The sequence below is a fragment of the Tinamus guttatus genome, unplaced genomic scaffold (assembly GCF_059628265.1).
Source record: "Tinamus guttatus ecotype Peru unplaced genomic scaffold, ASM5962826v1 Tinamus_guttatus_pri_ptg000240l, whole genome shotgun sequence".
NCBI lineage: Eukaryota > Metazoa > Chordata > Aves > Tinamiformes > Tinamidae > Tinamus > Tinamus guttatus.
In genome coordinates, this window is record NW_028288774.1 from 9,444,560 (window position 1) to 9,472,405 (window position 27,846).

The window sequence follows — 27,846 nt, forward strand, 5'->3', positions numbered from 1 at the left end:
CTGAACAGAGAGGTAAGCCATGCAAAATGCCTTTTTTGCATAACTAGAACACCGATCAAAGTGATCAGATTAATTGCCTGGCTGACAGGACTAAAACATGCTAAGTTCCTAAAACAATGTCTTTGTTTATTCACTGCTTTAAAAAAAAAGAATCAGAATATTTCACAGAGATGGGCAAACTTAATGAGCTCAGTTACGCCTCTGGAAATGCTTTGCATAGTTAAGTTGTTGAGAAGGTGAACTGCAATGCGAGCAAAAATATTCCTAGGGTTCAGATTTGCAACCTATGGTTAAGCCAGGCTTTTAGTGCAGTGGAAACAATTTTCAAAAACTTTGATTCTGACCAATTGCACATTGCTGATTAACCTAAATGGTATACTGTACCTGAGCACACCTGGTCCATATTTGGACCTAATTAAGTTCCTACCTTATAGAAAGGAATAGGGTTCACCACAGCATGGCATTTTTCAAACACTGTACCCTTCTTCGTAAGAATGGAGCAATGAGTCTCAGCAGATATTTCTAAGTGAAAAAAAAAAAGAAGAGTTGTGGACTTTAAACATTAGAGAAAGTTAGGAAAAAGGAATCAAGAAGAGGCTTAAAAAAGAGGCTTGGAGTTTTAAAAGCTCATCTAGCCTATCTTGGCCAAGAAAAGACCCCAAATGCTCGTGTTACTACTAAAATTTGACTAATGTACTGTTAAAGACCTCCAGTAATATAGAGTTCACAACATGTCAGGCACTCTTTTCAAATGCTTCATTTTGCTCATCATCAAATTACTAGTGTACTAGAAAAACTATCTTGCAGATTATTTCTTATCCTTCCTACCAGTGGATTTGAAGAAAACTATTACATTCCTGCTCAATTTTCTCTGTCATATTCTCTCCCTTTGTTTAATCTCTCATCTTAGACTGTGTGTTTTAAACCACTGTATAGCCTCCCTTATCTTCTCTAGATACCCTCCAGATGGCCAATGCTTTCTCAAACTGTTTTTTTTTTTTTAATTTTCTAGCAGCAACACTAAAGACTGCACTCCAGCTGTCTTGCAGTCTATATGCTTGATCAAATATCTCTCAGTATGGCACTTCTTTTCTCCTTTGTGTAAAAGAGCAATAGAGCCCTGAGAATGTAAAGCCTGAATTTGGGTCACAATGCTGGCAAGCAACAGTTATAAGCTTCCATGGATATCACAATTCCACTGACAAATATTAGCACAAACCTCTGATTCAGCTTAATCTCAGATCTCCAGAATGGAATCTAGTAAGTTCTTCAATTAAAGGTATGTTCTCAGATACTTGTTTTTGATGAAGGAATCTATGACATTTGAACCTCTAAGTTTCTCAAGCCCTTTCATTCCCTTGCTTTTGGGATTATGGAGGGGCTGACAAAGCTAGCTAGAGAGAACAGTTAGAACAGGATCAGCTACTTACTGTTCAGTTGGCTCATAGCACAGGGGTCAGTATCTCTCTCTAAAGCAGGCTGGCAATTTCCTGCCCTCCAGGAATCTACAAACAGGGAAGCTGTCCCTTCATTGATATTCATGCTGGTCATGAAGTCATCTGTAGTGTCGCCATTGTAATTGCCACACAAACCTAATAACATGAGAAACGCAAGAGATGACCAAAAATCAAAGAATGCATACACAATGGTCTGTTTCACTCCTGTACAAAGTGAGAAAAAATGTGATGTAATGTTAATGAATACTATGGGTAAAGTAGTCACTGAGAGTATCTATTTTCTGCATTCAGTCATTTTGACCCTCTCAGTTCTCTGGTTAAAATTATCCAGCTTTATTCACTGATATAAATTCATATAGAAATTTGTTTACCTTGTATTTTGGGAAAAAAAAAGAGACCCTTTTAGCACTCTTCAATTATGTAAAAGTGAAGGGCCATGAAATACTTCTACAGTTGCATATGTGTTTTGGGAAGTATGTAAAATCTACAATGGCATATACATTTAACCTTTTTAACATCTAAAGCCTCTCTGTAAATCCACATAGATAATTAGAATTTAGGATGTGCCTTTGTGGCTAATATTGTTTCTCAGTAAACAGGTATCTCCATCTGGTTCTTGTCAGCTGAGTTGTCTCTGAATTCTTTAATGATTCATTGTATTCACAATGACAGTCGACTCGGCGTGCTCTAAAATGTAGAGACTACCCAGGCTAACTCATTGCTCCCCTGTTGTTGAGAAGACATAGTGGAAAAAGGCATAATAAATATAAAAATCAGTATTTTATTACACATCAAAAATGCTACTCATTAAATTCCACAGGTTATTTTAAAGTCACTTGGAAAGTAACTCTTCATAATGCATATCAATTTTCCAATGCAGGTATTTTTATTGGGATTTTCAAAATCCAAAGAAGAGAGCTTATTCTTAAAAGATGCTCAGAAGCTTTCACAATTACACACTTTCTGTTCTCTCTTTCACATTGGAATTAGTTTCCTTACCTAGAGTCCTGCCTTTGAATTGTGGTCCAACTTTCACATAGGCCTGGAACACAGGCGATGTTTGAACCACAAGCTCGAGCCCAAAGGTTGTGTGCATTTGTATGTAGACTGAGGACTGTTTGAAAATAGTGATGTCGCCTAAAAGACAGGAATGTTTTACAACAATGATTTTGGTGTATAAGAATATTTTCAAGAAATGATATTTGTGCATAAATAATTATTCTAGCATTCTGTGTACACATGCCTTCTCTTTCCACATACAATACTCCATAATGGAATAGATGTACTAGGAAAGATTTGTGACCTTTCTTTAAAACCTCTGCTACTGGCAATTGCTAGAAAAAAAAAAAAGATATGAGAGAGAGATTAATGTAATATGTATTTAACAAATATTCCCTTTTTCTTTACCTGATCTGTAAGGTAGCCGCTTAAGTTCATCATCGTCAGTAAGGAGTTCATTTTGAGAAATCACGATTTTGTCCTGTATGAATGAGGATATGCAATTGAGAAGTAAATATCTATGCTGGTATTTATGTTTTCTTTAATTGAAGCACTCTATTGCCAGTGACCTACATAATAAGAAAAGATGGATGCAAGTTTTTTCTCACATCTTATTCCATCATCTTTTCAGTTTTAACTTTGCAAATCCTGTAGTTTTCTGCACAGAACCCTACCCTCCTGAACTAACGGGGCGTCACAGATCTTTGCTGCATATTGCATGCACTGGAACATATAACAATCTCCCATTTTTTTTTGTTCAGGCTACTAGCAATGCCTTTAATATTACTTTGCTAGTCTGCTTAGTGAAATGCTGACTAGATGGTGGAGTAATTGCTCACCTTTGTAGACAAATAAATTATAGCAGTAAGTGACGTCTCAGAATGAGAGTAACCAGACTTCCCATATACAGCCATTAGGGTTCCCCTGTGTGGCAGGCTGGAACTCTAGAAGAAAATAACAAAAGGGTGTGTTTGTGTAAAAGCATTTGTAGGATAAATGCACATCACGAAAACCTCTGTTTGTATAACAAAAGGAAATCAAAGACTGACTAAAAGCATGAATATTGGTGTGTTTCTAGATTTCAAGGAAATTACCTTCATAAGAATATAAGTGCAAACTCCATGGAACCTGTAGGACCTAGAATCAAAAGTGGTAACAAAGGAGCCTCCTTCGAGGGAACACCTTCCAGGGCAAGGCAATTCTATGCAGTTCCACTGACCCATTGTACATTGGCTGAGGAAAACAAGAAATTCTGTGTAAGATTATTCCCATATTAAGTCACTAATTATCAGCAAAGATGACTTGATCTTTCTGTCTGGAGGTTTTGCATTAGCAAATGATGACAGCAAAGAAAGTAAAATAAAGTCTACTCTGCAACTTTATGATTTTCCCAAAATGTAAACAATAGTGACTTAATTATTTTATGTTGCAAAAAGGGCAACTAGTTTCCAGGATTCATTTGGTGACTAAAGTTTCTGAGACTGACAGAAAGAAATCATAAGTGCTGAGCTCATTTTACCTGTCCTTTCATACAGGAGCTAAAAATGATACTGCTTTGTATGGTTTGTATTTGCACAGATGAATCAAGAAATAAGAGAAATGGAGTTCAATCTTCAATTACCACTATATGGATTGTGGCTTTCAAACAAGGTGAGCTCAGAGATGATGATAAGGTTGTAGTTGCCATCCGAAAAGTTAGGCTAAATTTCCTAACTGTTTGGTGAGGATATTTTCTACCCTCTCTTGACAGAATCTGTTTCTACTTACCAGGTTCTACATGCTGCTTTCATTGTTTCACCAGGAGCATATACTTTCCCATTGAGTGAGCATGGGCACTGCTTAATGTGAACACATGTTCGATTCTTTGAGATGTCATCAAGAACAGTCCCTGCCAAGGGGTATTAACAAAGTAAATACACTTTTCCATATCTTTACTGAGCACAAAAGCTATTATAAATTCCATTCTGTGTAGCACACCTTCAAAAATTAGCCTGAGAAAAGTATTTTTGCACAGTCACTTCTTACAGAAATATTAGAAATATGTGCAGGACATTTTCTGTTAATTAAAATAAAACTGACTTTCTACAACTGGTAACAGGGTATGGCTACTTTGTTACAAGAAAGTGTAAATAAGTAAATAACTGTCTTCATTTCAAAATTGAACTTGATCTGAAATAACGGTAAGCTTGAATGTTATTTTTTTCAGAATGCCTTTATATGACACTCTAATTAGGCTGGGAAGCTTGAAAGATGGATGCATTCTAGTGTCTACAGTCCTAAGTTATTTTGAATGTGTAGCTCACAACATTTTATTTTTGACTGCTATAAAATGGTGGCGATATAGGTAGCTACATCACAGTAAACTGAGCTAATTTTCCATTCTGAAATTCAAGAAAAGATCAAAAAAATAGTCATAATTAAGTTCTTGTAGGCAATTTTATCTGGAATTATTTTTAAAGGAATTTACAAGATATCTGTATATTTCAGAATTTCTCTGAAATACACTACCTTTTGCTGATGCCCTGAAAGGACAGACACACGTTTGGGGAAAAAAAATAAACTACATATAACACAATTTATACAATAAAACAGAATTTCAAGCAGGTAGCATATATTTATCCCATCACATATTATAACCCTGAGAGGAAGATGCTTTCATGGCCTCTTCTTGTGAATAGTAACCGAGGATCTTTCCAGACTGAGCCTCTTCAAGACTCCCGTTACCTCATGTTACCTGAGAATCTGCAATTCTAGCAGCATGATGGCATGAAATGCACTGCTGAATCTTTGTTTAATAAGGTTATTTCAGCTGACTGGATATATGCCCAAAAAAAAAAAAATTGAATGGGTCATACAGGATAAGATGAATACAAAATTGTTACCTTCTGGACAAAAGCAACCATAGGTGCAGTGACTGGAACAGCTGTACTCTGGGTTGGAACAGGTTTTAATACATGGAGAACCACATTCCTCATAGATCTGGTTACCAGAACATTTTCCCACAGCTGTAACAAACAACCATGCAAAGAGTTAAAATACTTTAATAGAACTTTAAAAAAAGACTTTGTCAACTCTGATGGCGATAACCTTCTCTTGCCCTGTCTTGATACCTGTTCATCATCTGAGTATTCATCATCATCATCACTCTTGCTGCATATACACGTCTATAAAATGTCCTAGGGAGTTACAATTTTGAAGGACTAAAACCAGTTCAGAGCAAGCAAAAAAAAAAAAAAAAAAAAAGGATTACCAATTTACCTAAGATAATGAGGAAAGTGATGATCAAGAGGAGAACAGAAGATTATGACATGAGAAACAAAGATACATCAAAATGATGCAAGGCCTAGAAAGTAACAATGATGACATAAAATACTATGGCAAGTCCAGTAATCATATCAGGAATATAATTCAATTAGGACAGCCTCTGATCTAGATCTAGAAGCTACTTTTGATGTTTCCTCTTCCTTTGAGAGGCTTCCATGCCTTCCCTCTAAAAGCATAATCCAAGATCACTGTTATTTCATTAAGCAAATCATTTCTGCTTAATTCATGACAGTAAAGATTTCTTTAATCAATTTTATTAGTTCCTGTAAAGAATCATTCTCTTTCTATAAAATGTAGAGCAAACATGTGAAATCTTGTGCCTATAAAACATTGAAACTTACAGCAGAAGTTTTCATTCCTCCAGTTGAACACCATTTGGTGGGACATAGCGCATTGCCTTGAATACTCTGATAGCGTAGAACAAGTGCAGTTGTTTTGTCCTGGCTCGCTGCAGTCCTGCATATCAAGCTGGCAACGAACAATAAACCCCTCCTTTGGCACACTGCAGGTTGGTGACACAAGGTTGAGTAGCTGGGAGCAGATCATGACCTAAAAAAAGGAAAAATTGAACCTCGTAGTGTTCATGTCAAAAACACAATGGAACATCACTGCTAATTATGATTTTCTTGTTGGTTTGTCCTTTATTCTATAGTTTAGTATTTTTAGCTGATTTAAAAAGCATGAGAAATTCTGCAAATGGAAGCGAATACAAATCCACTGAATAAGGAAAAGATCTGGATATGTCTAAATAGTTTTACTTCTCATTTAGCGGAAAATGAGTTGTCATTCCTGTATCATCCCTCTCCATAAGAATTGGCGAGAATATTACAGACAGGGAATGTGTTGTCTTATGACAACTCAGTTGGAAAAAAGAGAGTGTTCCACAGCAAACGCCATGTGAATATAACAACATGCATTCTTTTTTAGAGGATGTCTTCAATGTGTTGGTATTTCCCATAACGGTGCCTACCGAAGGATCATATCTCAAAGAGATACAATATAGAAAAAGTTCAACTTCTGAGGCAAAGCAAGTTCTCCAGAGGATCAAAAATTTTTTCTCAATATGAATACAAGTAATATTTTCAACTATTCTTCAGAAAAACATCTTCCTTACAGCACCTTCAGATCCTCTGTTCTTTTATCCTGCTCATAAGCCATGCACATTCAACCTCAATAATACCTCTGGGCCCCTTTCAAAATACATTTTGGGGAAAAGAAGTCCCTTTCTTTATGATATCATGTTATACACATCTTTTGATTTTATTTATTTCCTTTTAGACTTATGAAATAATTGCCTCTGCGCTGGTGGTTTCAACTCTGTTTTACTTCTCTGTTATAATCATGCTGCAGAAAAGCCAAGATCTTTCTTACGTATTTTTTGTGACGAATGGCAGAAATAGATATCTCCTCAGATAGGCAGATCTCTGATGGATCATCCATTTTTTGTAATGCAGCAAATTTGTATGTATCCAGCAATTTACCTGTAAATTGAAGGGTTATAATTTGTCAGGAAAAAAATCATGTAGATTTCCTTAATTGTTGCTGAGATGTAGCAAAAAACAGATTCTGTTCTCTCACTGTGAAAGGTCCTATTAAGTCTAATTTCCTGTGGTGATAACTACCTCCTTTGTCCTCTACCTGTAGTCTGTTTAGCAAAGTGTACTTTTGACAGTTTGATCATTTCCTAGTCTATCACATCTACACCTTTAGAAGACATCAGTTGCTAATGTTTTCTATCAGTGGTGTTATCTTTCTATCTGCCAATTCATGCCTCCTCTCCCTACCCCACATTCTTGTTTTCCCCTGTATGTTGCATTAAACTCATCTTGATCTAAAAAATAAATCGTATTCCTTTTAAAACTCTTCTCGGTGGTGAAAAAAAGAAAACTGCAGTGTTGATTGGAGATTGTAGGTTACTGTGCAGCAGTGTTATACCGAGATTTAAAATTGTCTCAACAGTCAGAGAAAAGCAAGTACAGCATTACATTTTTACTTAGACTCACTTCAACTAGTTCTTCCATCTGGTCTGTCCTTTAGGTCTTACCTTCATTCATAAAGTCATTCAGTCCTTGGCCATCATAATTTCCACACATTCCACAGGTTTTCCCCATGTATTTTTTCTCAGTCAAAACCTAAAATACAACAAAATATTTGCTGTAATTTAAAACATCTACACAATATTACCTTTCTTGTACAAATTCAGTTCAAGAATCCAATTAGAGGTGACTCTTCTGATTAACTTCAATAATTTGACTCGGGTAGGAGACTTAAAAGCAGCAGTAACTATTATGTTTCTTTGATTAAATAAAATATAAGATCTGAAGACATTTCCAGGGAAATATTCTAAGGAATTGGAAAAAAAAATGAAAAGGAATGATGTTTTGTGGTTCATATTGCTTTTTAAAAGTGCACAAATTTCAGGTTTGTGCTCTTAAGATTATAGGAAGAAAGTCTGTTTTCAGCGGGATGTTATTCAGTTGCAGTTACAATATCTATTGTTCTATATGGTAAAGTGATAAAATTGCAACTGGCTACAATCAATGCATTATCACAAAAACCTTGGATCAAGGAAAAGAGTCTGACATTTATAGAACATAGCATGTACCCATCATTGACATGTTTCCTATTACATAGGTGACAGTAAGCAGTAGTAAATCTCTCAGTTTATCAGATTACAAACTTTGTTTTAGCAGATTTACTAATTCAGAATTCAGTGTCCTATGCAGCATTAATATCAGAGATCAGCTCGAGAAAAGGTTTTCTCTTCTCTAAACTGAATCGGCATATTTTATGGAAAAATATGAAAAGCTATAGGAAAAAGAGCTCTGAGGAGCACTATCTGTTAGAAATCAAAAGATGTCCTGATGAAGCTCACCAGAAATGACAGAACTATGGACTACACTACTAAATGCTGCTTAACTGTAGACAACTTCAACATCCCTTTGGCAAAACATCCAAGCTGCTGGAATAGCCTGAGGAAAGGTTAAAATCCAGGGACAATGAATAAATCACAATATTGGTGGCTTTAGTTACCTAGTAATACTGGAAGTGAAAGTAAATGCAAGTATAAAAAGCACATTTGTTTATTTCTAGGGAAACAGATCAAGCAGGAAAAGAATAAATATCCAAATAGTGAACACTTGCAAAAAACACCCATTAAATCTAAAGAGATCCTATCATTCCAACAAGTTGATGAGAATTTTCTGTTTTGATTTATGATAACAGTTTACTAACCATAAGATAATCATCATTGTTCCACATGACAACTAGCTCCATCTCCATCATCTTGGCCACCAAACGGATGTTGCGTCCAAAAGGTGCTATTTGAATTCCATTGCTCGTATAAGGCAACTTAATGATACTGTAAGGATGAAAGAAAATAAAATTAACCCTCTTATCTCAATGTGTTATGAGGTATTGGTAATCATTTTTTGAAATAATACACATAATAATCTGAGTGCCTGTAGCAATACAATATAGAAATTATCTCCATATCTGTAATGTTTCAAGATACACACAAGATTCCTTCCAACTCCAAGTCAATATCAGCTGGTTCAAAGAAGGATCACCAGGTTATGGTTGACCATACACACATTGAGCATACAAAATAAGAGAGAGAATTTAAAATGCAGATTATTCAGTTAGGCCCATATATTTGTATAGCTGTCCCTGAAAATAATCTAGAAGAGGAAAACGTTGTACAGTACAGTTTGCTGAATTAAGCTACAGCTGCAACACATCCTTTTGTGATGATGTTCAGTGCACAAACCCATGTAAGTGTAACAAAATACAGACAATCCATAGCAATCTGTTTCCTGAAACTGCATTTACCTCCAGGCAAAGATTCAGTAGTGTCTATCTGATAAAAAATGCCAAAACCTTTCTGAGGGATTTTCCTGTGTGGGAACAATTTGTCTAGAAGAATGAAAGAGGTAGAACACAACATTTTCTATCAATGTAATTCCTAGTAATGCTGCTGTTTTCTGGTGATAGTAATCCCTGGAAATTATTAACAGTCTGTGGCCTTGTACACAAGAATTTATTTGTAGGTCCTTCCAGTATTTCTCTGTTAGTTGGATAGTTCAAAGTTTGCCTTGCAACCTAAAGACATGTTACCTTTAGCACAGAGAGCTCAGTGTTAGTCTCAAATTAAACAATCTGTAAGTAAAATTCAGGAATTTCAATTATTATTTACTAAAGAGAATAAAGTGTTACAAATGTGCTTGAAACAGGGATCAGACAGACTGATAGCATTTAGGAGACTATAGTTTCAATTGGAGAACTATTTTGGCCTGTGAAGGTCAGTTTATCTCTTTGCTTATATAAATATACTGTAAACTTTATCCAAATGACTGCCAGTGGAATACTTATCCAGAGAGACAGAGTGGTAGGAATAAATGAGAGCAGAGTCTATTTACTTGTCTCCTGTAATGTATTAATTCTTTTCTTGGTACAAAGTATCATTCTTTGGTGTAAGTGCTATACACCTGCTTGTCTTTTCCAAAACATTTTTTCTTTCCCCATTCATCCCAGAATCTTACCCAACGCTTCTGACTGAAATGCTGCCTTTCTCAACCGTGATGACAGAAGGTCCCAGCTCAATAATGATCCTTGCAATTTTTTTGTTCAGCCCGCGGCGGAACTGAATGTTGAAGTCTGGGCTGGTTTCGTCGCATACGGTAGCAAAGATATAGTTGCAGGTGCCCGTGAAGTCATACTGGTATTTATCAAAGGTTGAGAAATGCCCTCCACCCCAGGTAGAGCAGGAATCCTTTCCCAAAACTATAGAAGTAAAAAAGAAAAATAGATTTAGCTCTCTTCACAGCATATCTTCTCATTCTGATTCCCATTTCAAACATAAATAGCTGGAGCAGCCACTCAGTTTCTACTCTTTTTTTTTTCTTTAATTCCCTCAAGGAAGGACTTACTCTATTGACAAGTTGTCCAAGACCTTGTCTTTTTTCTTTCTTTTTTTTTTTTTTTTTTTTTTGTCATTAGAAGGTATTTTCATTGAATAGACTAATTTATTCCTACAGTCCCACAGATCCCAAGTTCTCATAAGAGTTAATATGGTGTGAGCAATATTTTAGCATTTTTTTTTCTAATTTCAAGTACTATCTCAACACAGGAAATGAAACAACAGCTGAAATGTCAGCAATAGTTTTACATTTACTGTAAGCAGAGGAGACCTCACTAGATTTCTTTGTCTTGAGAAACATTCTATCTCCTTCATTGATGATATAAAGGATAATTCCTTATTTCAGTCTGCCCACTCTTTTTGCAAGGTTCACAGCTTGCTATGAATAGACCACTTAACATCTCAAACATAACATTTATGGTGAGATGTTTAGGATGACTATAGAATAACTCATTGCACATTCCAAATATTAGATTTCCAAGGATAATCTTAAAAGCTGAGCTTGTAAATCCACACTTTTTGGGCTCTGTGTGCACACGTAAAAATTCAAGACAACTTTGTAAATGTATTGAGTGTTTTCATCACTTTTCACTGTTACAAATAACCACTTTTAGTCTGAAGGGACAGATTTTAGGAAGCTGAAATGAATCATAAGAAGAGATACAACTCCAGCGCTTCATGCTACAGATGTTTCTATACCTACTTAAAGCACTTGAACAGTCTCCCTGAAGTTGATAGGACTACTGAAGTAAGTAGAACCATATACTTTGGTAAGTAGCTGCAAACTTAGATAATTACTTTTCATTATTAAATGCTTAAGTTTTGCTTAATTTTGAATTTTCTGAAACTCCAGTATTCCAGAATATATCTTAGAAGCACTACCTATCATGACAGTTTTGCGAAGTCTACCTCCAATTTATGTACAGTGTTTTAAAGCTAAAACACTTCAGCTCTCAAAAAGAGTAATGAAATGACTATGCTTTTATCCAGGTGACGTAGAAAAAAGTTGTTTTCCAATAAGCTAATTACCTGTTGGCTGAAAGTACTCCTCTTCCATACTTCTGAGCTGTCCAGAACGTCTGACTGGAAAATAGGAGTTGGCTAATTGTTATCGTCGAGGCCTTATCCTTCATGCCCAATAGTTTATTACTGTGTTTAACTCATACTGACCAGCAAACCCCAGCTTGTTCAGAGCATGCCAAAGAATAATTGCATGGGATTATACAATGGTCAGTGTACAATAGGTGCCCTTTTCTATAGAGAACTGCTTTCAAATGAAGTGTTTTAAATTAAGGCTTTTATTTATTAATCTTACTGCAGAAAAAATAACAAATGGGAATGTCAATAACTCAAGAAAGCTTAAATACAGATTATATTTCTTTTGATATTTATATGTCTTTTAAGTTCAGTTTTTAGCAAATGATGTCTACTGATGTTCAGTCTGTATATATTCGAGCTCTACTCCTCAAGCTGCAAGAGCAGACAGAAGACAGACATAAGTGGCAGAACTTTTTCTGACTGATATAAAGCGCTCACCTTCATGATAAACCTCATGTTGTTGTTTTCCATGCTTATTGTGAATGAGAATTTACCTTATTCACACCTCTTTTTGCTTCTTCTGCCTGAAGAAATGCCTCTCTTTATAATAAAATTGAATTTTATATGATTATTTTTTGTTCTCCATCTCTACATTTCCCACAAACTAGATTAAAGAATTTAATTGTCAGTCATTAAAATGCAGGAACTTTAGCACAGTATGCAGGAGCAAGGCACAGTATTTTACAGGAAGACAAAAAGATAATAGGTTAGTAGGAAGAATGTCAGTAAACAAAATATGGCAGATAATTTGTTCTGAATACTACGACTAATATCCATATTTATTTTAGAGAAGATCTAATGATCTTTTTCAATGGTCCTGTATTTTCAGAAGGGTTGCTTCACAACTATTATTAACTTTATTTGGAACAGAAAATAGTACAGTTACCACTATCAAAAGTTGCCATTTTAATTATAAATTAACATTTTAATTGTATCCACTATTCTTACTATACTTCTGATAACTAACATTTATGGTGTTTTAAAGCTGTACTATGCTAATTATTTTCTATGATCACACAGCACATATTTTGATATGAGTAAGATCATTTCCTATCATCTTTTGTATGTCTTAGATTCAGGAAGACTAGCACAAATTTGCAGTAAGTAGGTGGCTGGAGTTAATTCTGCTTACAGGATATTAGGGCGCATGCACACAAGCCATTCTTATCAGAGGAGGGCATTACAAGGAAATTACCAGGAACTGTGGCAATAACAGCTTCACCTGGCACAGCTGATGTTAAAGGGGAGATCTGCCCACAGTCTGACTCCTTGCTGGCTATAAAGGTAAGGAAGAAGTATTCCCTGTTCTGCCAGAAGCTACTTGGGAAAGTTCATCTATAGCCTGCAAGCATAGCTCCAGGCATGGACAGAGACCATGTTATTGTAGTCCTTTGGGCCTCAAAATGGCAGTATACCATGTTGAATGCCTTTTTAAAAGGTAGGCCTCTAATTGTCTTTGTCTAGTATGGATAATATATGCTTTAGAGTAAGTTGGCATTCACTTTGGTATTTCCAGCCCCAGTATTTTTAAGTAGACTAGTACACTATGTTGACCCCTCACTTGAGCGTAGAACTTGTTTGACTTGCAAAATTTAATGTAACTCAGCCTACATACAGATTCAGGTTTCCTTCATTTCCTGGATTTTGCAGGATCAGAAGAATCAATTTTCTAAATTCTTAGATAATACTAGGCAATGATCTACAGGAAAGAAAACTGAACAGATTCCAAGAACAACTTCAGCATCCAAATTTCCGAATATGGATTCCATCAGCTAAAAGCTACTATAAACTGCTCATAGCTTCTATACTTAAGCAATAAAATCTCAGCATGGCAGACCATATTATTTTCAAATCGCTGTAAAACTTACCATAGCCAGCGAACAAGTTCTAACACGCCCTTCAATCAGAATTTCTAAATCTAAGGCTTTTCATTATAAGCTCCTTAAACCAAAGACTTACGTTGAGCATGTGAGGGTCTAACACAATAGAGAAGTGATGCTGACTGCAGGTGTTAGTCATAGCTGCGACATGAACATTAAATAACAGATCCAGCACTTACTTCTTTGCAGAGATTCTTTCTGTCTTTGGAAAATGTATTGGGCCAAATAAGCTCCTTCAAAAGCTGTAAAAGCAAAAGGACAACGCTGCTAAATTATTCTCTGAGCACAAGGAAGGTGAATATTGGTGCACTTATTTCTTTAAAAACGTGGTACAAGCAGTGTCAGCATCTTTTAACTGTGTCCTCTCACACAAGATATAATAGGAACCACATATTTCAGTTTGTAATGAAATATTCTTCTGCAACTGGTGTTATCAAAGACTGCTAGAAACCCAATGCAGTATGGCATTTCCAGTATTTCTATCTCAATTCCTGTGTTCCCTGTTAAAAACATACAACATATTTCTTTTCCCATGTTTTTAAATTATTATTCCACCATCTGGGCAGAAGTAATGGAGGGAACAATCAAAATAGAGGTAGTTTTCCACCTTTTCTTCACAAGAATCATAGGATCTGTGGCTGAAGAGTGGGAAATCCACAGGCCTGGTTGCTGCTTTTACTGCAGCAATTTATTTATAATATTTAGGCAGTAGCAGTAAAAAAGCTACTGAAAAGCTGTTACCTGCTCTTCTCCACACACTCTGTTTTGCTTATGCGAAGGCAAGGACAGTTCAGCAAATGTGCAGTGCAGTATGATCCCACACACCCAGACTAGTGCATGTATAAAGCTGCAGTGTTTCATCATACATGCCCCAAATTCTTCATAGTAGCAGCTTGCTTTCTGCCCAAAGCAAAAAGAGTCTATGGAAGATGTTGACAAGAAAAGAGCTGTCAAAGCCACTATATGAGAACTGTTCTAGTCTGGTCTGCATATGAGACTAGGTTTCATCTCTGTGTTTAAAATATTTTTACCCTCAAACTTCCTTCTTTCTTTCTTTCTAATAAGCAGACCTCAGACTTCAGGACCAAATTGACCAAACTCAGCAGGCATCTCCAGAATACTACTACTTCTGTCCTTGCAAATTCTTAATGTGCTCACACATCATGGTGAGTACCCTTATGAGAGCAGCATAGTATATTATATTAAGAGTTACATTAAAAGTAACTAAAGATATTAAATCCACTTTAAAATTTTGCTGAAAGAATTTGCTAGTATAACAAATACAGAGCCTTGCTGACTACTGCCAATTACTCTGTATCCTGTCAGATCAAACTACTAAAATAATTATAGTACGGTATAGTAAGTATAGTACAGTAACTTGTGGGCATCTGCATTTTGGCCTTTAGGACCCAGGGTTCAAGTGTTCATGGTCCTGAGAATTTACAAAAGAGTTGAGTTTATATATTTTTTAAACACTACAGTTTAAGTAATTTAAGCATAATATGTGACATTGTGCAACTGCAACTATATGGTTCATTAAATTTAGTAAACAATGTAAAAGAAAGAAATTTAGCTGTGTTCAAACTAAATTAAATGAAGTATGCCATTCAGGAGCATGTTCTTGAAATCAGAAATGTAACAATCAATGATTATGGAGAACATATAGAATAGATAAAAAGAAACTATGTGCTTACATAACGCTAAACTATTTAAAACACCATCGGAAGAGGAATTAATAAGAAAGCAGAGTAGCTACAACATCAATGTACTTACCAAGTCTTAAAAAAAAAAATCACAATCATCTGATATTTAGGTGAGCTGGATCAAAACACAGGACAGAACTTCTAGAAAGACTAAAGAATTGCATGGGGGGTTATTTGGGGAGTCAAGGAAAATCTGACAATTCTTTCTACCTGAACATTCTTTAAAAGAAATTAATGCTATCTCATAGCTGAAATATAATACTTTGTACAATTTGTTTAAAAGAGTAAAAATGTTTTGAATATAATTCTGTACAGGAGAGATGCTCAGATTCCCAGTAACATCCTACAACACTGAATGAGGAACATCTGTAAGATGAAGGCACTCCACAGTTTGCCACCATAACGTAAGTCTATTTAAAAATAAAAAGCCAAACCCTTAGGGAATGAACTGGAATATGTGTATTTTGTATCATTTTTAGGGAATGATCAACCCATGGTATTAGTAAACATAACAGAAAAGTTAAGAAGGAAAAAAATAACAAAAAACAGTTCTACTTCAGTCACATGTTTATTAAATATATAGTTGGATTTTCATATCTAGTGAGGGAGCAAAAAACATGTACATATATTGCTGCTGGTGGTGGTTTTGGGGGGAAAAAAAATCAAGACCTGAATCAAATGAGTGGTAGTATTACAATGGAGTATCTGAGTTTCAATACATGCATATTCTCCTCCAAATGGTACACAGAGAGGGATAAAATTATCTAAGCTTACCTGTACATTGCAGAAAAGTGCAGAAGACAGGCAGCAATACAGTCAGGAACATGATGCATGCCCTAACTGGATTTTTCTTCTCCAGTCTCTCTTCCACTATCTCCTCCAAATGGGCAGTGCTGCTGCTGCCACCTTCCAGGCTTAATTTTTCAAGCTTGGAAACTTTATATATAGAAGTGCAATGCCCTCCCTCATTCCCATGTCTTTCAGAAATTGCAACAGCAGAGTTCCCGCCAAACAGGATCTCCTCTTTATCAAATTCAACACTCCTAAACGCCCTTTAAAAATAAAAGAAAAAACAAAACATAGAGCTCCTCCAGTTCATTATCATTTTACATTTTTTTCTTTAGTGGCTACTCTTTGTCACAGCTCAAACACATTTAACTTAGTTTACTGAACAAATTTGGGTACTATATCCAAAAGCAACACATATCAATAATATGGACATTCAGATCACTATCTGACAAGGAGAAGAATAGTACTGGACCAGTACACAAAGTGGAAGAATGCAGTGCAAAAATTTCAGAATTGCTGAAAAGAATGTGTTGATTAAAAGATGGCAAAGCATGAATGAACAGAGATCCAGCTCTCAGATTTTTGTATTAACTGTTATTTTGTTAATTTTTATTTACTCTCCTTAACAATTGTGTTAAGCCCCCCATCATTTGATTTTTTTTTTCCAAGTAAAATGATTAACTTTCCTTCAGGAAAAAGGACAGTCTGGGGTACAAGCACAGGAAGCATACAGATTCTTTCCTCAGTTAGCAGAGGAAATAAGAAAGCCCTTGCTCAACCTCTTAGCATTGCCAAGTGCAGAGCACGGTCTGCGGTACAGACCTGGGAAGGATACTATATTATATCTATTAATCTCTATCTTCCATCATCTCTATAGTTTCAATTGGATTGTGAACATTTAATATTATAATCATAGAATCATAGAATGCTTAAGGTTGGAAGGGACCTCTAGAGATCATCTAGTCCAACCCCCCCTGCACACGCAGGGTCACCTAGAGCACGTGGCACAGGACTGCGTCCAAGTGGGTTTGGAAGATCTCCAGAGAAGGAGACTCCACAACCTCTCTGGGCAGCCTGTTCCAGGGCCCTGTCACCCTCACTGTTCAATATTTTTTCTTAAGTTCCTGTATAACTTTCGGTGCTTCAGTTTGTGGCTGTTACCTCTAGTTCTGTCAGCGGCCACCACTGAAAAGAGGCCAGCCCCATCCTCCTCACTGCCTCCCTTGAGGTATTTATAGACACTGATCAGGTCCCCTCTCAGCCTTCTCTTCTCCAGGCTGAACAGGCCCAGCTCCCTCAGCCTTTCCTCATAGGGCAGATGTTCCAGGCCCCTGATCATCCTTGTGGCCCTGCGCTGGACTCTCTCCAGCAGCTCCACATCCCTCTTGTACTGTGGAGCCCAGAACTGGACACAATACTGCAGATGTGGCCTCACCAGGGCTGAGCAGAGGGGCAGGATCACCTCCCTCGACCTGCTGGAGACACTCTTCTTAACTCACCCCAGGATCCCATTGGCCTTCTTGGCCACAAGGGCACACCGCTGCCTCATGGTCAACTTGTCCACCATGACACCCAGGTCCCTCTCTGCAGAGCTGCTCTCCAGAAGGTCAGATCATCCACCTGTCATCACCTTTGTTTCATAGAATCATAGAACGCTTAAAGTTGGAAGGGACCTCTAGAAATCATCTAGTCCAACCCCCTGAACACACAGGGTCACCTGGAGCATCTGTTGCACTTTTTATTTACAGATCCTTTCCAGAGATTGCACCTCACTACAGTAAAAATAATTAACTTTTAAAATGCAAACATAGCAATGAGAGGATTTCCATTTGATTCCAATATTCAAATCTTACATTTGAATTTCAAGTAATAACTCTATCTGCAATGCTGGTGCTTCTATACTTAAAAAAGGACATGATGACTACTCGGCACTTTGAGCGCCTTTCCCTAAAGGTGTCATCATAAATACCAGTTATCACTAGTCACTTCTGAAAACCTTGATGAAACAGCAAAAATAAAGAGACTTCAGAAGAGCTTGATCTTAAAAGAGTGAGTAGTTAGATCAATACTATAATAAATCTATACCTAATCATATTTCACTGCTGTAGATATTACACTAATTTCTGGCAAATCAGCTATATGTTCTTATTAATGGAACTGAGAGAAGAATTCCATTTCTTCCCTTTTAGGAAATAACAGCTCTATAGAGATCAGAAACTCTCACTATCCAAATCAGGTTTCATTGTTTCTGTCAAATAGGTATTTAAATTATTATATAATCTTTCTGTTAAACAATACTATATAAGAAGAAATGATATCAATGAGCTGCTCATGTCTAGAGCCAGGCATTTAAGAGCAAACTTTGTGCTGTCGAATTTACCAGATTGACACCATATGGACCTAAGATCACTGAAAATGAGCGAGAAGGCATCCAAACCATTATGTACTACCTAACAGGTTATTTCATTCTTCCATTACCACATCCTTAAACTTTTCTCTGTAGTCTTTATATTTACCAAAATCTTTTATGTCTTTTTTTACATGAGCCCTGGGAAGAACTCATCAAGTCCAGATATTGGTAAAAGTTGCTACAAATATTTCTTACACAGTATTCTTATTTTCCATTCCCAGCATTTGCAGCAATGTTCTTAGCTGCCACTCATTTTATTAGAGACATCAGGATAAAGTTTTCCCCTCAGCCATCCAGGAAGCAGTTTCACTTGAGTCAGTCTAAATGCTTATGATTCAGTAAGCAAGTTAGTATTTTATGAGGATATTCAATGATTATGTAAATAAATGAACCATAAGGAGCATCTGGAACTACATTTAATCAGACAAGTTAGGTTTATGGATCAAAAATAAAGCATCTTTTGGAAGATGGTGAGAAGTGAATAGGCTCTTAGTAAAAGGATAAATACCTTATGTAAAAGAGATTTATGGAAAATTATGTCTAGCTGTAGATATAAAAAAACACCATTCTGTGGGCATTTATTCAGTTTTGCCTGGTTTTGTAGGAGAATGACATCTTTTCCATGTCACTATTATATAAAACGTGCTGATATTGTAACTGTCAGAAATAAGTGTTGTACAAGCTACTGAAGATTATTATATAACAATATAAAGGCTGCATATAGTGTTAAGTAAAAATAGTTCAGTATTTAGCTATACTTCACATTCCAGCATTATGAATACTCCTTGAAGATTTTGAAATGGCAAAGTAATTTATGTAAAACTGGAAATTATGCACACTGAGAGAGTTATAAGAGTTTAACTAAGTAACAAGACACTTTACACAGTACAATTTACACAGGAGATTCCAAGTGTATCTACTTTAAGACTATACCGATGCCTTTAAAAAATTCCCTAACAAATCAATTATTTTCAGTAATAGTTTTTTTCTTTGTGTATTATTTAGTAGATCTAAATATGTTTGAATATACAGCTACATATCTCTCTACAGAGTCAAACCAATATATAGCACATTAATTGTAGGCCTTGTAGATGTTTCAGCTATTTCCAGCTTCTGTAGCTTGTGCGTTTCTTCAGACATTTTTTTGAGCACTATTTGCTTTCCCACATTATCCAAATTTTGAATCATGATAAAATATATTAACATACGACAATATATATTTTAACTTCTAGATCATTTTAGATTACTGGTCTTCAAGCAAAAGTTTTATAATATTGATGATAACAATATTTATGCTCATAAAAATAATGCTTCATCTCAGGAATGTTACATCAAAATAAGGTAAAATGAAATTTTGATGTGATAGGCTCTTGAATACCACTGGAATTATCATTATTCTTTATGGTTAATGTATCTGCCATGAAGGACAATTCCATCTTCTTTGCAGTCAAATGGGCTGTGAAATTTCAGTAGGAAGGTTTGTCAAAATATCATTATTTAGCAGTGATTTGTAGCAACTATTATGCTGTGGAGAATAACAGTCCTAACATTCCTATGCCCTTGTAGATTTAATTGATTTTTTTGTTGTTGTTATTTGTTTGTTTCTCTGTAGAGACTGTTTCAAGGTAATACTATTTCTTTTCTGTTAGTATACATTAAATTTTATGAATATTTGACTATATCTGGTGTGGACAGAGATTTGAGAGGAAGTTTGAAATCTCTGGAAAACGAAACTGGAAGATAGGATTGCCACATGAAATGTATTTCAGATTCCCTCACATCCAAAATTCCATTCAAAATAGCTCCCGAAGTTAGAATGTTAGAATTTTACAACAGGTATGTGTAATAAAATCTGTCCTCCCATACCTAACCTATTCTTATATCTTAAAAAGTTCGTGCTATGGCAAATTAAACTCTGTGCAATTGTCACAAATGGGGAAACTCCTCAGAAATATATAACTTCCTTTAAATAACTTCGCGTATGACAAGAACAGAAACATGTCCACTGCACTCAAAATATTAACTGTTCGCTACTACCTCTGCTTTTTAAGGCAGAAACACAAAATTCCTAGAGTCAACCAAACACATGCTGACTGCATCTCCCATGCACACATTTGTGCATTATTAACATAAACAGATTTTAACTCCAGACTAAAAAAAAGCTTTAAAGAAGTAATGAAAAAGCATTTTGTTCTGTATAGGCACAACCGAAAAAAGATAATCTATTTCTGTGTGTTATTGTAGAAAAGGGGAATATTTTCATCTTTTCTGCTACAATGGAAAAGAGTTAAAAGGAAATATTCCTAGTCTGTAATGCATACTGTGCATTTCATGTCCATAAGTTATTCTTTTCTGTTCTTCTGTCCTCACAGAAACAGTTTAAGGGAAGAAATGAAGAAAAAAAAAAAGGTAAGTATTAAGTACTTCAGATAAAATTCTTTGAGAAAAGACCAGACTATCCAGTACAGTAAAAATATGAGAGGAAGGAAAAGACAAACGCAATGAATAGCTGAGTCAGCCAAGTCTGAATTCAATGGGATATTACATGTTTTGCCTTACACATGGTTATTTCATTGGCATTCTATTACCTCAAAATAACCTAAAAGTTCAACATATCTGGCAACACTATGCTAAACACAAGAAAAAGAGTTCTCATTTTGTCTGGTTGTTTCTTATTATTTTCTTCCATGTAATTTAGTTAGGGAGTAAAGGATCACATATACTGTTATTGCTATAGGCTAAGCTTATTGCACACATTGGAGGCTCCTGCTTAGTTGTCAGAGTGGCTGGCAGCCAACCAGGCAAGCAGACAGGATAGCCATCTGGTTGTCCTGACTGCCAACACGCTTTCCAAAGAGAATGACATTAAAATAGATATATACTTGTAGAATATTCCAGTTTTGATAAAGATGAAATTTTGGACTGAGAAAAAAAATCACAGATAAATGTAACCAACTGTGCTACTATCCTTTTTCCTCAGCCTATGTCCTGCCTTCAAGAACCCCCTAATACCTGCTTTATGTTCCAGTCTCATTATGTTCCCTCATTCCTGTGTGCTTTTCTTCTCACATCTCTTCAGTATCAATATAAATGATACTTCTTTTGCAGTGTATTTAACAGTGGTTACCAGTTTGTGAAAGATTTCTTGTATTACAGTGTGTATAGACTAAATTTGAATATAAAATAGGAAGTATACAGTTGTATAAAATTAACACACAGCTCGCTTTCACTGTTGCCAGCAGTACTTCCATGGCTTAAATAACTATGAAGTTAAGTCTTGTATACTTAAGAAAAGAAATAGAAAATCATTTCAAAATATACATGCCTGTAAGTGGTAACGACTTCATCAATTTGTAATTTCTTGAGACAATGGCCTGAGACCTCCGGGTGTTGGCTTTGTGCCTTTGGCACTCACCATGATGAATATCTCAGATACTATGGCTGTGGGGACCTTGGTTGCTGTCTTGCACTCTTTGTATCCTGCCAGCACAAGAGCCTGCCACTCCCACAGTGCTGTCAAGCATATCTGCTGGCCTGAAGACAGGAGCTTAGACAAAACATTTAGAATCTTTTTGTAGCAAAATGTGTGAAGTTAAAAAAAAAAAAAAGGCCTGCATTATGACAGATAGGTCTTAAGCTCTTTAATGACATGCTCTCCTTTCTCTAAACAGAAAAAAGGAGAAGACAAACTCGCTCTTTTCTCCTTCTCACAGTGTGTTCATCTTTTGAGTTCTGTGGCATTGATTCTGGACTCATTTGCTTTGGATTTTGATCTCTGAGTTTGGATTGCATTTTATTCTGTAACACTGAATTCTGGTCAATTTAGTTATAGTGCTGACAGAGAGCACAGACTGACTGATAAAGCTGTGAAAAGAGAAACCATGGAGGGAAGTTTTCCTGGTTTCATACTTTTCTTTTGTCTCTTACCACTTGTGTATGATTTATTTTTCATCTCTCAAACACTATCATCATGAGCAGTACCTGTGCAGTATCTCTTAAAGCCAAATTTATCTTCTAATGATCAGCTAATCATTGGAGAACAAACTGGTTCTATAATTTAATTTTAATTTGCCTCCAGTACTGCAAATAAAGCTATTCCCTTTTTGCTGTTTCTTGACTATTCATCTTACATCAAAATCTAAAGACAGATGAGTCTTCATGCTGAACAGAACTGAAACCAGGTGTGCTCCTTTCACCACATAAATATTTATTTTAATTATTTTTGTAATTCCTGATAGGCCATTTTTTCCCTCTAAGCTCTATTAGTGTTGGGAACATATACTTGAGAGCAAAATTTGGAAAGTGAAGTGGATGATTTTTTTCAGCTTTTAAGCTTTAACAAGTAATTTGTGTTCCATTTTATGAGAAACTCATCAATTACCTTGAATCAGCAGTTCTATTGAACAAAATACATTTTGACTTTATACAGCAAATAGAGCAAAAAAATGGAAAGAAAAATATCAAGGTCCCATTGGTGAGGGGGACATACATGGAACAGATATATGAACAATGTATCTGAAACAAACATATGTGAAAGCAGATGTGGCTGGAATGTTTCTAGCTTAATTAGAAATCAGTTAAGTCACAGAAAAACAGGCAGTCTGAGTTCTTATAATTGCCAGCCTCATAGTTGCCATGCAGTGAGATAAAACTCCAGTTTTTAATTAATGTTCAAGCTGGGCTTAGAAAAAAAATGAAAAAAAAATATTTGCCACCTGTTGCATCATGATTCTATTAATTTGATAATTATATTTTCTTATAAGATAAGGAATGAAAAGCAAATACAGTGTTTGAACCAGGAGGCCATTAATTACAAGCTTTGACCTCTATTGGTAAGGAAGGAAAATAAAACCTGTATTTACACAAATATTAAGAGCTGGCTCCAGGAAGTCAGTGGCAATTACATGTTTACATTGCCCTTTAATGAGTGTGCATTTTATAACAGATAGTCTCCTATTGATGCTAATACAGCATACATTCTACAAAAATACTTTCAAACGTTCACTGTCATTTACCCTTTAGTTGCTACATGTTGATTCTTTTTCATGCTTTGAGGTTGACTTGGAAGAAGAAAAGAGATATGCACTTTGTCAAAGCACTTTGACTTCTGAATGGTTGTAGAACAGATTTGAAAAATAGGTGTTATTTCTTGTGCTGAAGTTTGGAAACTTCTTTCCAAATCTAATAATAATAATAATAAAGTACTGTAAAAACTGTGAAGGGTTTAACGATAGTAGTTTCCATGAACACAGTTTAGAGAACAAAGTATGCAAAGTATTCCTTGGCTGAGCAAGTACTGGGTATGTAAAATTGTGAGCTCTTGCCACAAGAATGAATGACTTGAAACACTTTTACATATTTCCAGCTCCGACTAGTATAAATACATGCTGCAATTACAGAATACCCGCAACTTGCATCCTTATTTTTTACAGTTGCTCTACCCCTTTGTACAGATAGCAGGCTAAGTCTTTATCACGTGTCTTTCTGGGAACTGATCTTTTAGATGTGCTAGGACCTCACTGCACAGAGAGACTGGCAGATATTTTGTGTTTATTTTCATACTGAATATCATAATGATGTTAACACTGTTTTTCTCACAAAAATGTTTTTTTTTTCTCATTTTTCACCTTTAACGATGCTCTTTGAAAGCTCTTTGCTTCTGTGTGTAATGAAATATAGTCTACCTATATGCAGTTTTCAGCCACATAGCTACAATTATTGTAAGAATGTTCTTTTTTTTTTTCCTATGGGAAAATAAGGATATAGTCTAGCATAATGAAAGTTTTGCATAATCAAATGCATGTGCACTTTTAATATTCTGAGCTTTCTAAAGAAGACAAGACAAAATATGGGAAATCAGTTGGAAAGCTAAAACTAAATATCAATTTGGCTTGATTTTCCTATTTTTTTCCTATTTTTATTTATTTTTAAATGAACACAATATAGTACTGTACAGTACAGTACTGTACAGTCTGAGTTCATATAGTACTGAATTGCTGTTTTGTGCCATGTAGTTGCATTTTTAATTCCTCAAAATTGGATTTATTCCCCTTGGGTCAGATTATGGGTGTTTCATATGCAAAGGTAATGGGCAGTTACAAAGAAACATATTTCACAGAACTTAATTGAATCTTCGGACATAATTACATTTGTGAGTAGGACTACTCTCCTATGCCATGCTAAAGTAATTACTTCAAGAGTAGTAGGTACTCTGAATGAGTCATTCAACACTTTTTTTTATTCTAGATTTTCCTTTCAGGTCCATTTTCTACTACTTGAATTTTACTCACCTGAAATGTCTAATTTCTCATTGTATCAGTATAAAAATGAGTAAAGAGGGTACAGTAACAGAAACATTCCTGTGTAACATATCTACAATCCACTACAAATAAAATGCTTGCCAACTATTGATCGGAGGTGTCATATACTGGTACCTTTCAAGAAATCAGGTCATTTGGTGGTAAACACATCTAATGTTTTATCTGCCTAAGATTTTTTTTTTCAAATAAACTAGATTAAACTTAGAACAAGACTTATTTTCCACCTCTGAAAACCTACTGTATGTATCTATATATATGTACATACACACATCACATACTGTTCTTTTGGCCTTTTCCATCCAGTACTGTACTGTTCCAGAACTGTACTGCTATCAGATGTATTGACAACGCTATATAGAACAGAAAAGCTATGACCAAAGTGGTGAAGTAGTCCAAGGCAAATGATAAAAATTCAGGGAGAGGCTTTGTTTCACTGATGTAATACTGGTATGACATCTATAATTCTATCTGAGTTAACGTCACAGTTGTTCCAGAGCCTGTGGCTGCTGAACTGCATATATTTATCTTACTTTCTCAATAAAGTACCAACAAAGTGCTTGCTTGTTCAGAATCTGAGACATATGATATCCTAGAGGCAATTTCAAGTTATCTGGCAAGGTGAACTGCTCTTGTGTTTATATATTTTTAACTACACAAAATTAAAACTCTCATGTACTTCAAAGGGACTGCAAACCTGAAAAGTACTGAATGTAAAGACAATTTTTTTTTAAAAAAAGTGCAACTTCATTCACCAGGATTATATCATATAAACTCAATTGCCTGATGTCAAAATGCCCTGGTGTCAAAACCCAAAGCTTGAACTGTTTTAACAATTGCTCAGATATGCTTACCACATATCACAGAAATTGCTCAACTTTTCCACTGCCTTTTTGATGATGCAGTTCTGCAGATGTCAATGTGAAAAACAGGCAAAAGCTTTTAAAGTAGCAAGACGTTACTCTATGTTACTTTATGTAACCTCTTTTGTACTCTATGTCCACTTCTGCAAACCAAGGCCTTTAGTGATGATCTGAGTGATTTTGACATCCGATATTGGAGTTTTTCTCAGACTTGCCTACGGAATGCATGCTACTTAAGAACACTATGCTAAATGAACAAAAATAAGTAGCTGACAGAAAAGCATTTACTAGTGTAATAAACAAATACTCTATGCCTGAGGAAGTTGAAGAGCTTCCCCCTCCCAAGACTAGTGAATACTTCCAGGTGTGTCCCCATACTAAACACCAATTACATACTTACTTACAACTCTAGAAAGTGCTCTGCTGGCTGCTGTTGCATATTCAGATGGACTTATCTTGAGAATTACTCCACTGAAACAGTCTTGTGCAGATGTGAGGGGATTCAAACTGTCCAGGGAAGTCAATCCATTTTAACCTTTAACCAAACAAAAATGTCCCTTTACTGCAGTCTGTCCTGGAAGAGCTTAGCCAACCACCTTAGCTATGTCACGAGCAGCACATCAAAATTATGGCAAATTAATAGTGTTTACCAAAAGGGATATCTGGCAATTCAGAACTACTGGAAACACAGAAAGTGATACATTACAGTATTATTTACAGTATTATACATATATGAGGCACAGGATTCTTAATAGTTCTCTGAAAAATGATCCAAACTCCATGATTAAGATCTCTGTTGATTTGAGACTATTCATAGGCTCCTTTTAGGCATTTTTTTCTTTTTTAGGGGAAAAAAAACACTCTCTCCAACCCCACCCTGATTGTACTGCAGTCTCACTTGACATGACTTAAGGGATATTTTAACATTTTCACAAGTATCTGCTGTAACATTCTCCATCCTTCAGCCACAGTTTGCAATTCATATTTGGTGTATCTGCTAACAGGTATGCTATCACCTCTTGAGTACGAGGATTTAATCAAAAGTAGCTGTGTTTGAGCTGTCAACACTGCACCGCACTGAGCAAGGTTGGACCACAGTAGTGTCTGATAGAGCCCTCCCCATTAAAACTGAGTTTTCCTGAAAGACTATAACAACTAGCAATTTAAACAGAAATGAGTTTATCATTTATCAGAATGAGTCTGATAAAAGATAAATAAAAGAAGGAAGATAATGGGGTGAAGGATGGAAAACACACCTCTCCACCTGCTGCCTCACCACAGTATGGCCTTTTCCCTCACCGCATGCTTCTTTTCCTGTACCCTCCTGCCATGGCCTCTGCCATGGCCTCTGCGCCTTTCCCTTCGCCCTGTAGCTTCCCAGCACTGTTACCTCTGAGGACTACGGCTACATATGATGTCTGCTCCCACCCCAGCCACTGCCCCTGCCCTGTGAGCCATGCCACAGGCTGTCTAACACCTGCCTCCCTCACATCATTACTCCTCCCCCCGGCCTCTTCTGGAACCTTCCCCAGGCTCTGCACATGCTTAGTTGCTCTCAAGGAAAAGCCCTGCACTTGTCACAGGATCCACTTAGCAGAGCGGATGGCTGCTGTAGTGGAGAGGTCTTGTTTGTTGTTTTCTGACCAGGATGTCCCTCTTTTAGGTGATCTACTATAAAACATGTGATAATTTGTGAAAAAGCAGGTAAAATGTGTTGTCTTGTGTAGTTGGTGAGAAAAAAAAAAAAAAAAAAAGTGTGTATATATATATGTTTGTGGGGGCACAGGTTGATGGGGTTCATTAGACTGTGTTCTCTGGTATGTCAGCTCTTGTGCAAATAGAGCCAGGATGGTGCATTTCATGAGGAAACGTCCTAAGATATTTTTAAAAGCTGTTCTCCGTCCTGTATAGCAAGAGGTTTTACATTTCTCAGAAGCTAGGGAGCTGCCTCAACATGAGTCTTGTTCAGTAGTAGCTACGGGAAGGTCCTGACTACTGGAGGGCAGGTCGGGTTCTGCCCCATCAGCCAGTGGAGGACAATGTACCCTGAGGTGTCTCCACGGCTGCTTCTGTCCAGCAGTCTCAGAT

General features: G+C 36.1%; 1 protein-coding gene across 1 annotated transcript in view; it reads right to left on the reverse strand.

Moving 5' to 3' along the window:
• Positions 1 to 27,101, reverse strand: part of MUC6 (mucin 6, oligomeric mucus/gel-forming) — a 44,746-nt gene extending 17,645 nt beyond the window's left edge. The window contains exons 1-15 of the mRNA XM_088525686.1: positions 27,058 to 27,101; positions 16,154 to 16,431; positions 10,322 to 10,562; positions 9,015 to 9,141; positions 7,825 to 7,912; positions 7,152 to 7,261; positions 6,122 to 6,329; positions 5,339 to 5,461; positions 4,224 to 4,344; positions 3,551 to 3,689; positions 3,296 to 3,400; positions 2,865 to 2,937; positions 2,457 to 2,594; positions 1,431 to 1,592; positions 428 to 522 (exon numbers count right to left, since the gene is read on the reverse strand). Coding sequence (XP_088381812.1) covers positions 428 to 522; positions 1,431 to 1,592; positions 2,457 to 2,594; positions 2,865 to 2,937; positions 3,296 to 3,400; positions 3,551 to 3,689; positions 4,224 to 4,344; positions 5,339 to 5,461; positions 6,122 to 6,329; positions 7,152 to 7,261; positions 7,825 to 7,912; positions 9,015 to 9,141; positions 10,322 to 10,562; positions 16,154 to 16,431; positions 27,058 to 27,101 — 2,052 coding nt within the window. The remainder of the gene's footprint in view (positions 1 to 427; positions 523 to 1,430; positions 1,593 to 2,456; positions 2,595 to 2,864; positions 2,938 to 3,295; positions 3,401 to 3,550; positions 3,690 to 4,223; positions 4,345 to 5,338; positions 5,462 to 6,121; positions 6,330 to 7,151; positions 7,262 to 7,824; positions 7,913 to 9,014; positions 9,142 to 10,321; positions 10,563 to 16,153; positions 16,432 to 27,057) is intronic.
• Between the last annotated feature and the right edge of the window lie 745 nt (positions 27,102 to 27,846).